The sequence below is a fragment of the Heptranchias perlo genome, chromosome 23, assembly GCF_035084215.1.
Source record: "Heptranchias perlo isolate sHepPer1 chromosome 23, sHepPer1.hap1, whole genome shotgun sequence".
Taxonomy (NCBI): domain Eukaryota; kingdom Metazoa; phylum Chordata; class Chondrichthyes; order Hexanchiformes; family Hexanchidae; genus Heptranchias; species Heptranchias perlo.
The window spans coordinates 47,644,332-47,656,681 of NC_090347.1; the positions used below are offsets into that span (position 1 = coordinate 47,644,332).

The 12,350-nt window shown below is 46.7% G+C and overlaps 1 protein-coding gene across 1 annotated transcript in view; it reads left to right on the top strand.

The window, feature by feature from the left end:
* Positions 1–2,500: 2,500 nt before the first annotated feature.
* The window catches only part of tmem260 (transmembrane protein 260), a 75,695-nt gene continuing 65,845 nt past the window's right edge, over positions 2,501–12,350 (top strand). The window contains exons 1-3 of the mRNA XM_068004441.1: positions 2,501–2,675; positions 2,972–3,151; positions 3,765–3,805. Coding sequence (XP_067860542.1) covers positions 2,538–2,675; positions 2,972–3,151; positions 3,765–3,805 — 359 coding nt within the window. The 5' untranslated portion in view covers positions 2,501–2,537. The remainder of the gene's footprint in view (positions 2,676–2,971; positions 3,152–3,764; positions 3,806–12,350) is intronic.

Below are 12,350 nucleotides of genomic sequence, written 5' to 3' on the forward strand. Positions count from 1 at the left end.
AACGGTGATATGAGGAAAAACTTTTTTTATGCAGCGAGTGGTTAGGATCTGGAATGCACTGCCCGAGGTTGGTGGTGGAAGCAGATTCAATCATGGCCTTCAAAAAGGATTTGGATAATGACTTGAAGGGAAAAAATTTGCAGGGCTACGGGGAAAGAGCAGGGGAATGGGAATAACTGGATTGCTCTTAAAAAGAGCCAGCATGGGCTCAACGGGCCGAATGGCTGCCTTCTGTGCTGTAACCATTCTATGATTCCCCTGTCCACTACTTGAGTCTTCTCTTCAAAAAAAAATTCAACCAGGTTCGTTAGGCATGACCTACCCTTTACAAATCCATGCTGGTTCTCTCTGATCAGCCGAAAAATTTCAAGGTGTTCTGTCACTCTATCCTTAATTGTAGACTCTAGTACTTTCCCGACAACTGATATTAGGCTAACTGGTCTATAATTCCCTAGTTTCCCCCTCTCACCTTTCTTAAATAGTGGAGTGACATGCAATTTTCCAAGCTAAAGGAACAGATAAAACTGGATTGCTCTTGCATAGAGCTGGTGCGGACTCGATGGGCTGAATGGCCTCCTTCCGTGCTGTAACCTTTATTATTCTATGGTTCTTGAATCGAGAGAACTTTGGAAGATTAATGAGCCCACTGATACTTTGTCAATGTTTACAATGGGAGGCCACCCTAATCTGAATAGGCCATGGGCACAGGAAAAGCTTAACCAAGACCTTGGCCTGCAGCACTCAGCCAGGAGTGCAAAACCCTGCAAGCCAGCAGCTCACCATGAAAGGGGACAATGTGGTGGTGGCAAAAAAAAGGGCCAATTGTTCAGTGATTCAGTGGAGATATGTGGGCCACACTGCTCCCTTTGCTGCTGAAGAGTTTGGGGTCCTGCTGCATAACCTACATCAATGGGTGGTCCTACTTGAGGTTGCAGCCCACCCTTCAGTAAAAACACTGGTGCCAGCACCTCGGAGGGAGGTCACTGACCGAGGTGTCACAGTCACCCAGGTGTCTCGTACCCTGGCTGCAAGTGAGGAAGCAGCATGCTTGTATCCGGAGCGAGGCAAAAAGTGTGTGCTCCTCACTTTTATGCAAATCTCTTGAGGCCCGTTAACCATGGCACAAACCAAATTTGGGAACTTCTACACCCACTATCTGAAGCATTTTGTGCGCCACCGTTGACTCTTTTGTGCCTGAACTGAATGGTGCACTTTCCTTTTAAGGTGGAGGCATCAGCTGAGGATCAATAAACATGATGAGGGGTCCAGGCTGACATTCTCCTCTCAGTGCGGATGGATTCAGACTGTACCCCTGGTCTCCCAAAGGTCATCCACCCAGTGTTATTTGAATAACGTGGCATCCTTTGACTGTCACATGAGGCATCATGGCCACCTCTTGGGTAACGGACACTGCCGTACACGATGATGAATCTGTGGTCAGATACCACCATTCATTGAGTGCAAACCGTCTTCATGATGCCTGTGGTATTGACCTGACGAGCCCTGATGCCCGCAAGGATGCCATATGTGACTCTTTGCCCTCAAGGAATCCCTGCCACCCAGTGAAAGCTGTGTTCTGTCCATTTGATTCCTCCTTTCCCATGTGAAAATTGATGGTGTTGCCTCTTTCAAACGGTCTGTCACTTCCCTGATATAATTGAGCACTGCAGGCTCCCTGCAAAATGCTTCTGATAGTGGGTGTTGAAGTTCCCAAACTTGGAAGGATCCAGTAGTGTCAAAGCTCAGTGCTGCGATAACCTTCACTGCTACAAGAAAATCTCTCTCCATTCCAGATGTTTTCTGTGTGTCATCTTGCAGCAGATGGCACACATCTCTGCAGCTTGCCTTGGGAAGTAGAGGCAGTAAAGATCACTTTCCTCTGACGCGTCCAGGTATGTGTGGAGGGATTAATAAACCTAGCTCCTGAGGGAATGACAGGTCATCGTAGCTGCATTTGTTGGCCTCTCGCAAACTCCATCATCTCAACTCTGCAGGAACCCCCAAAGGAATCCCCATAATCACCTCTGTAAGGACCAATGTCAAAGACAGCAACAACCTGGAATAATGAAGGAAAATAAAGTAGGAGGGAAGCAAAAATATTCCAAGTGGAGGACTACCTAGTGTGTGGGGCAAAATGCAGCCAAGGGCAACCCAACTAGCAGGAAAAGCAAAAACCGACCTTCTCCCTTTCGGAGGCCGACATCAGCAGGCTGGTCCCCTGCACCCAATTGTCACAGGCCAGGAGCACAGAGCCCAGCCTGATGATGTAGCATTCAGTGTGAGGCCCTATATGTGGGATTTAAATATTAAAATCAGGCTGTGTCGCTGGAAGCCCAGGCTCATTATTGGCCCCCAGACTGTCCATCGGAAAATCAGGTCTCCTGCAAATATGCCCGATTTCCACCCTTAACTGAGTGTCCCCTGGCACTGGCAAAATCTTGGGTTGGAGCTCGGGTCCCTGTACCAGAACAGGAGGATTGCCTTCCTGCTTCCTGTTCACATCTCTGGCTCATGTTACAATCTCTGCAGTCACTTCGATGAAGTGTTGTTTTTGTTTGCAGCTTTCTCTGCAGGGTGCATTCTGCTGTGGCCTGAGTCTGTGTAATCAGCACACTGTTCTTCTCTACGTGATGTGCATCGTACCCTGGGTATTGTTTCGACTGCAGAGAGAGAAGGTAAAAAACCATCCACGTTTTAATGGCTTCTGCAATTCCTGATGTTCACCAACTGTAACTCATTCTCGTTCAGTCTTTGTCTGTCTCTCTCTCTGTCTGTCTCTCTGACTGCCACTTTATTGCTGTCTTTCTTTCCTCCTCTCCCACGCCTCTCTCCCGTGTGTCTTTATTTCTGTCTATGTATCAGGTGTATGTCTCTCTCTACAAGCTGTCTCTGTGTCTCTCCCCATGTATGCAGCTGTCGCTGTGGAATCACTAACTGTACCAGTCTGCTCTGTTGTGTTGGCAATGTCCAGGAGTTGTCTGTGCAGTCCGTGCTGTGGTTGGGCCTGTGTTTTGGAGCTGGCCTGCTGCCTTATCTCTACCTACCTATTTCATCCTACCTCAATCGAGCCCGTTGGAGCTGGGGAGACCAGACCACCTTGAGAGGGTTCATCATCCATCTGCTGCGGGAGGAATACGGCACATTCAATCTGGTAAAGCCCGACACTGTGTGAGTTTTTGCACTGGGGTTGAGGAGTTGGGATGTCGGGAATGGAAATCTGTAGAAAATCAGGAGAGCAGAGGTTTCTGGGAGTTTGTCAAGTGTCAGAAATTTAAGAAGAAATAAGGAAATGGTAAAATCCCCCGAACAGGTGAATCTTGCTCTTCATTGTTAATATATCACAATATTACTATGGTCAAGAGCTACTCTAGATATTCCCCTTAGTCCTCCCAATCTCCAGACCCCCCAATCCTACACACTCGTCCTCATCCCTGTATCAGAGAGACCGCCTTCTGTTGTGATTCGTTCTTCCCAGGTCCTCAAAAAACGGCACTGTTAATCTAACTCACTCCTCCTCCAATCTACAGGTTTAACACCAAGTTTCGAGTCCCCTAATCATTACTTCTACATTTACATTGCCTGCTCTCCTCAACTTATCCACCTTGCTGGTGCCCTGAATCATTGGGCATTGCCAGGTGTCCCAGTAACTGACCAGTGGAATCCCTGCTCTCGGGGAATCCCTGGAGAAAGTATCCTTTTTAACAATTCTCGATCAGACAGGTTGATGGAAATGTTTCCTGACTGGACTTTGTGTTTGTTTCTAGGCCAAATCGGAGTCGGGCTCAGGACTGCTGCAGATGTGGAGGTGGGTGGCGGGCGGCACTGCCCAGTGCTCTACGAACAAAAGCTGAGAAGGGATGTAGCACAGGTGGACTGGAAACAAAGATTGGCCAGGAAATCAGTAACTGAGCAATGACAGGCCTTCAAGCTGGAGATAGTTTGGGTGCAAACCAAGCACATTCCCATAAGGAGGAAAGATGGGGCATCCAAAGCTGGAGCTCCCCAAATGACACAGGAAATAGAGGTTATAATAAAACAGAAAAAGGATGTTTATGACAAATGTCAGGAGCAGAGTATAGTAGAAAAACAGGCAGAATACAGAGTGCAGGGGGAAATTGAAAAAGATACAAGAAGGACAAAGAGACAATATGAGAAAAGGTTAGCAGGTAACATAAAGGGAACCCAAAAATCTTTTATAAACATATGAAAAGTAAAAGGATAGTTAAAGGAAGGGTGGGGCAGATTGGGACATAAAAGGAAATCATCTTGTGGAGGCAGAGGGCACGACTGAGGTACTGAATGAGGACTTTACATCGGTCTTCACTGAAGAAGAGGATGAAGTTAATGTCGCAGTAAAGGAGGAGGGTGTAGAGATATTGGATAGGATAAAAATAGATAGAAGGAGGTGCTAAATAGGTTGGCATCACTCAAAGTTAACAAGTCACCTGGTCCAGATGGGCTGCATCCTCTGTTGCTGAGGGAAACAAGGGTAGAGATAGCTGTGGTCAGAGCTTCTGCTATCTCCACCCTCGCTTCCCTCAGCAACAGAGGATGCAGAGGATCTTTCAATCCTCCTTGGATATGGGAGTGGTGCCAGAGGACTGGAGGATTGCAAATGTTACACCCTGTTCTAAAAAGAGAAGAGGGATAAACCTGGTAACTACAGGCCAGCCAGTCTAACATCAGTGGTGGGAAAACTACCAGAGACCATTGTCGAGGACAAAATTAATTCTCACTTGAAGAAGCATGGGTTAATAAGGGACAGGCCAGCACGGATTTGTTAAAGGCAAATCGTGTCTGACCAACCTGATTGAGTTCTTCGACGAAGTAACAGAGAGGATTGATGAAGGTAGTGCAATCGATGTATGTATGGACTTTCAAAAGGCATTTGATGAAGTACCACATGACTCTTATTAGGCAAATAGAGGGACAGTGATAACCTGGGTACATAATTGGCTAAGGGACAGGAGGCAGAGAGTAATGGTGAACGGATGTTTTTCTGACTGGAGAGAAATATACAGTGGGGTCCCTCGGGTCGGTGCTGGGACCATTGGTTTTCTTGTTATATATAAATGACCTGGATTTGGGAGTACAGGGCACAATTTAAAAATTTGCAGATGACACAAAACTTGGAAGGGTAGTAAACAGTGAGGAGGATAGTGATAGACTTCAAGAGGATATAGACAGGCTGGTGGAATGGGCGGACACGTGGCAGATGAAATTTAATGCAGAAAAATGCGAAGTGATACTTTTCGGTAGGAAGAGCGAGAAGAGGCAATATAAACTAGAGGGCACAACTCTAAAAGGGGTACAGGAACAGAGATCTGGGGGTATATGTGCACAAATTGTTGAAGGTGGCAGGGCAGGTTGAGAAAGCGGTTTAAAAAAGCATACGGGATCCTGGGCTTTATAAATAGAGGCATAAGAGTACAAAAGTATGGAAGTTGTGATGAACCTTTTATAAAACACTGGTTCGGCCACAACTGGAGTATTGTGTCCAGTTCTGGGCACCGCACTTTAGGAAAGATGTGAAGGATTTAGAGAGGATGCAGAAGAGATTTACTAGAATGATTCCAGGGATGAGGGACTTCAGTTACGTGGATAGACTGGAGAAGCTGGGGTTGTTCTCCTTGGAACAGAGACGGTTGCGAAGAGATTTGATCGAGGTATTCAAAATCATGAAGGATCTAGATAGAGTAGATAGAGAGAAACTGTTCCCATTGGCGGATGAGCCAAGAACCAGAGGACATAGATTTAAGGTGATTGGCAAAAGAACCAAAGGTGACATGAGGAAAAACGTTTTTACACAGCGAGTGGTTCTGATCCGGAGGGGGCATTGCCCGAGGGGGTGGCGGAGGCAGATTCAATCATGGCCTTCAGAAGGGAACGGGATAAGAACTTAGAACCATAGAAAAGATGTAGCACAGAAGGGGGCCATGCAGCCCATCGTGTCCGCGCTGGCTCGAAGAACAACCAGGTGCCCGTTCTAATCCCACCTTCCAGCACGCGGTCCGTAGCCCTGCAGCTTACAGCACTTAAGGGGCAGGTCCAGGTACTTTTTAAGAGTTGAGGGTCCCTGCCTCTACCACCAATTCGGGCAGTGAGTTCGATACACCCACCACCCTTTGGGTAAAAAAGGTTTTCCTCATGTCCCCTCTAATCCTTCCGCCAATCAGCTTAAATTTGTGTCCTCTAGTTCTTGAACTCTCCGCTAGGGGAAACAGGTACTTCCTGTCTACTCCATCTGGACCCCTCACAATTTTGTACACCTCAATCAAGTCTCCCCTCAGCCTCCTCTGCTCCAAGGAAAACAACCCCAGCCTATCCAATCTCTCCTCGTAGCTGCAATTTTCAAGCTCTGGCAACATTCTTGTAAATCTTCTCTGCACTCTCTCCAGAGCAATTACGTCCTTCCTGTAATGTGGTGACCAGAACTGTTCACAACACTCCAGCTGCAGCCTTACCAGCGTTTTATACAGTTCCATCATTACATCCCTGCTGTTGTATTCCATACCTCGGCTAATAACGGAGAGCATTCCGTATGCCTTCTTCACAACCTTATCTGCCTGTACTGCTACCTTCAGGGACCTGTGCACATGCACTCCAAGGTCTCTCACGTCCTCTGCCCTTCTCAATATATTCCCGTTTACTGCGTATTCCCTTTTACTGTTTGCCCTCCCTAAGTGCATTACCTCACACTTCTCCGGGTTGAACTCCATTTGCCACTTTTCCACCCACTCCACCAACCCATTGATATCTTCTTGGAGTCTACAGCTATCCTCTTCACTATCAACTACACGGCCAATTTTTGTGTCATCTGCAAACTTGCCAATCATGCCCCCTACATTCAAGTCCAAATCATTAATATATACCACAATCAGCAAGGGACCCAACACTGAGCCTTGTGGCACACCCTGGAAACGGATTTCCATTCGCAAAGACATCCATCGACTTTACCCTTTGTTTCCTGTTAATGAGCTGATTTTGGATCCAATTGGCGACATTTCCCTGTATCCCATGGGCTTTTACCTTTCTGACCAGTCTGCCATGTGGGACCTTGTCAAATGCTTTACTAAAATCCATGTAGACAACATCCACTGCACTACCCTCATCAATCCGCCTTGTCACTGCCTCAAAGAATTCAATCAGATTTGTAAGGCATGACCTTCCCTGAACAAATCCATGCTGACTCTCCCTGATTAAACCATGCCTTTCCAAGTGACAGTTTATCCTATCTCTCGGTATTGATTCTAATAGTTTGCCCACCACCAAGGTAAGACTGACCGGCCTATAATTGTTCGGCCTTTCCCTCGTACCCTTTTTAAACAATGGTACTACGTTTGCAGTCTTCCAGTCCTCCGGTACCTCCCCTGTATCTAGTGAGGATTGGAAAATGATCCTCAGAGCATCCGCTATTTCCTCCCTGGCTTCCTTCAATAGCCTGGGAAACAATCCATCCGGCCCTGGTGACTTATCAATTTTCAAGGATTCCAGTCCATCTAGTACTTCCTCTGTTGTTATGTTTACCTTATCCAATATTTCACACCTCTCCTCTTTAACTACTACGTCCGGTCATTCCTTTCCTTTGTGAATACGGAGACAAAATATTAATTTAAAACCCTACCCACATCCTCTGCTTCTACACACAAGTTACCCTTATCATCCCTGATAGGTCCCACCTTTTCCTTAGCTATCCTCTTGTTCTTAATGTACTGATAAAACATCTTTGGGTTTTCTTTAATCTTACTAGCTAATATTTTTTTCATGCCCTCTCTTTGCTTTCCTTATTTCCTTTTTTACGTCATCCCTGTACTTTCTATACTCTAGGCTTTCTGTAGTATTTAGTTTTCTGTGACAGTCATGAGCTTTCTTTTTCTGCTTTATCTTGCCCCGTATACTTCTAGCCAACCAGGGGGCTCTAAATTTGGCAGTGCCACCCTTTTTCCTTTGAGGGGATATGTCTGCATTGTACCCACAGAATTTCACCTTTAGTGCCTCCCACTGGCTTGCCACTGATTTCTCCTCAAGTATTTGTGTCCAGTCCACTTCTGCCAAATCACCTCTTAGTTCTGTAAAATTTGCCTTCCCTCAATTTAAAACATTACTCCTGATTTACCTCTGTCCTTTTCCATAATAATGCTAAAACAAACTGAATTGTGATCACTATCCCCAATATGGTCACCCACTGTCACTTCACCCACTTGCCCATCTTCATTTCCCAGGACTGAATCTAGAATTGCCTGCCCTCTTGTTGGGCTTGTCACGTACTGGTTAAAAAAGTTCTCCTGGACACCGATCAAGAATTTTGCGCCCTCTATGCCCCTCTCACTGTTTGAATCCCAGTTGATGTTCGGGTAGTTGAAGTCCCCTACTATTACTGCCCTCTTATTTTTGCACTCAGAAATTTGCCTCCATATTTGTTCTTCTATCTCCCCTTCACTATTCGGGGGTCTATAGTACACTCCTAGTAGTGTGACTGCCCCTTTTTTATTTCTTAGCTCAACCCATATGGCCTTGATTGATGATCCAATTAACATATCATCCCTTCTCACAACTGTAATTGATTCTTTAACCAATAATGCTACCCCCCTCCTTTTTATCACCCACTCTATCCTGCCTGAAAACTATATCCAGGGATATTGAGCTGCCAATTATCCCCCTCTTTAAGCCAGGTTTCCGTTATAGCAATGATATCATGCTGCCATGTGTCTATCTGTGCCCTTAGCTCATCTACTTTGTTTGTAATACTCCTTGCATTGAAGTATATCCCCTTTAACCCTGTCAAATTCCTGTGCTGTGCACCAATTAACCTTTGCTTCTTTTGCCTTTCTGAGTCGCTAACTACGTCACTAACTGTTTTTCTGCTTCCCGTTTCCTGGTCTGAATTTGTCCTATCTGTACGTGCCCTTTGGTTCCCATCCTCCTGCCATGCTAGTTTAAACCCCTGAAAGGAAAAAATTTGCGGGGCTATGGGGAAAGGGCGGGGCTATGGGGAAAGGGTGGGGGAGTGGGACTAGCTGGATTGCTCTTGCATAGAGCTGGCGCGGACTCGATGTGCCGAATGGCCTCCTTCCGTGCTGTAACTTTTCTATGATTTGCAGTGTTATGGGGAAAGAGCAGGGGAGTGGGACTAAATTGGATTGCTCTCTCAAAGAGCCAGAACAGACATGATGGGCCAAATGGCCTCCTTCTATGCTGTAAGATTCTGAGATTCTATTGTGTGAACTGCTCGGCCATAGAATCGTTACAGCACAGGAGGCCATTCGGCCCATCGAGCCTGTGTCAGCTCTTTGTAAGAGCAATCCAGTTAGTCCCATTCCCTGCTCTTTCCCCGTATACCTGGAATTTTTTTTCCTTTCAAATATTTATCCAATTCATTTTTGAAAGCCACGATTGAATCTGCATCCGCCACCCTTTCAGGCACCGCATTCCCGATCATAACTACTTGCTGCATAAAAAAAAGTTTTTCCTCGTGACGCCTTTGGTTCTTTTGCCAATCACCTTAAATCCGTGTCCTCTGGTTCTCGACCCTTCCGCCAATGGGAACAGTTTCTCTTCATTTACTTTATCTCAGCCAGTCATGATTTTGAACTCTTCCATCAAATCTCCTCTCAACCTTCTCTGCTCTCAGGTGAACAACCCCAGCTTCTCCAGTCTGTCCACGTAAATGAAGTCCCTCATTCCTGGAACCATTCTAGTAAATCTTTTCTGCAACCTCTCTAAGGCCTTCACATCTTTCCTAAAGTGCGGTGCCCAGAACTGGACTCAATGTTCCAGTTGTGGCCGAACCAGTGTTTCATAAAGGTTCAACATAACTTCCTTGCTTTTGTGTACTCTGCCTCTATTTATAAAGCCCAGGATCCCGTATGCTTTTTGAACCGCTTTCTCAACCTGTCCTGCCACCTTCAAAGATTTGTGCACATATACCCCCTGGAACACTCTGTTCCTGCACCCCCTTTAGAATTGTACCATTTAGTTTATATTGCCACTCCTCATTCTTTCTGCCAAAATGTGTCACTTCGCACTTCTCTGCGTTAAATTTCATCTGCCACGTGTCCGCCCATTCCACCAGCCTGTCTATATCCTCTTGAAGTCTATCACTATCCTCCTCACTGTTTACTACACTTCCAAGTTTTGTGTCATCTGCAAATTTTGAAATTGTGCCCCGTACCCGACAATGTGGAAAATTGCCCAGGTATGTCCTGTCCACACAAAGCAGGACAAATCCAATCCGGCCAATTACCGCCCCATCAGTCTACTCTCAATCATCAGCAAAGTGATGGAAGGTGTCGTCGACAGTGCTATCAAGCGGCACTTACTCACCAATAACCTGCTCACCGATGCTCGGTTTCGGTTCCGCCAGGACCACTCGGCTCCAGACCTCATTACAGCCTTGGTCCAAACATGGACAAAAGAGCTGAATTCCAGAGGTGAGGTGAGAGTGACTGCCCTTGACATCAAGGCAGCATTTGACCGAGTGTGGCATCAAAGAACCCCATAAAATTGAAGTCAATGGGAATCAGGGGGAAAACTCTCCAGTGGCTGGAGTCATACCTAGCACAAAGGAAGATGGTAGTGGTTGGTGGAGGCCAATCATCTCAGCCCCAGGGCACTGCTGCAGGAGTTCCTCAGGGCAGTGTCCTAGGCCCAACCATCTTCAGCTGCTTCATCAATGACCTTCCCTCCATCATAAGGTCAGAAATGGTGATGTTCGCTGATGATTGCACAGTGTTCAGTTCCATTTGCAACCCCTCAAATAATGATGCCGTCCGAGCCCGCATGCAGCAAGACCTGGACAACATCCAGGCTTGGGCTCATAAGTGGCAAGTAACATTCGCGCCAGGCAATGACCATCTCCAACAAGGGAGTCTAACCACCTCCCCTCGACATTCAACAACACTACCATCGCCGAATCCCCCACCATCAACATCCTGGGGGTCACCATTGACCAGAAACTTAACTGGACCAGTCACATAAATACTGTGGCTACAAGAGCAGGTCAGAGGCTGGGTATTCTGGGGTGAATGACTCACCTCCTGACTTCCCCAAAGCCTTTCCACCATCCACAAGGCAGAAGTCAGGAGTGTGATGGAATACTTTCCACTTGCCTGGATGAGTGCAGCTCCAACAACACTCGAGAAGCTCGACACCATCCAGGACAAAGCAGCCCGCTTGATTGGCACCCCATCCACCACCCTAAACATTCACTCCCTTCACCATCGGCGCACAGTGGCTGCAGTGTGTACCATCCACAGGATGCACTGCAGCAACTCGCCAAGGCTTCTTCGACAGCACCTCCCAAACCCGCGACCTCTACCACCTAGAAGGACAAGAGCAGCAGGTACATGGGAACAACACCACCTGCACGTTCCCCTCCAAGTCACACACCATCCCAACTTGGAAATATATCGCCGTTCCTTCATCATCGCTGGGTCAAAATCCTGGAACTCCCTTCCTAACAGCACTGTGGGAGAACCTTCACCACACGGACTGCAGCGGTTCAAGAAGGCGGCTCACCACCACCTTCTCAAGGGCAATTAGGGATGGGCAATAAATGCTGGGATCGCCACCGGCGCCCACATCCCATGAACGAATATTAAAAAAAAATACCCAGGCCCAAGTCGTGAACATATATCAAAAAAAGCAGTGGTCCTAGTACCAACCCTTGGGGAACACCACTGTATATCTTCGGCCAGTCCGAGAAGCAACCGTTCACCTCTGCTGTCTGTTTCCTGTCTCTGCTAATTTTATTCCATGGGCTTCAATTTGCTGAAAGTTTATTATGGGGCACTTAATCAAACGCCTTTTGAAAGTCCATAAACAAAACATCAACCGCATTACCCTCAACCTTCTCTGTTACCTCATCAAAAAACTCAATCAAGTTAGCTAAACACGATTTGTCTTTAAGAAATCCATGCTGGCTTTCCTTTATTAATCCACACTAGTCCAAGTGACTGTTAATTTTGTCCCAGATTATCACTTCTAAAAGCTTCCCCATCACCGAGGTTAAACTGACTGGCCTGTGGTTGCTGGGTTTATCTTTGCACCCAGGGTGTAACACTTGCAATGTCCTCCAGCACCATCCCCATATTTAAAGAGGATTGGAAGATTATGGCCAGCAGCTCTGCAATTTCCACCCTTACATCCCTGAGCAACCCAGGATGCATCCCATCTGGACCGGGTGACTTATCAACTTTAAGTATAGCCAGCCTTTCTCGTACCACCTCTATCAATTTTCACCCCATCCAGTGTTGGCAGCGTCTTGCTTTTTAAAGACAGATGCAAAGTACTCATTTCGTACCTCAGCCATGCCCTCTGCCTCATTGCATAGATCTCCTTTTTGGTCCCTA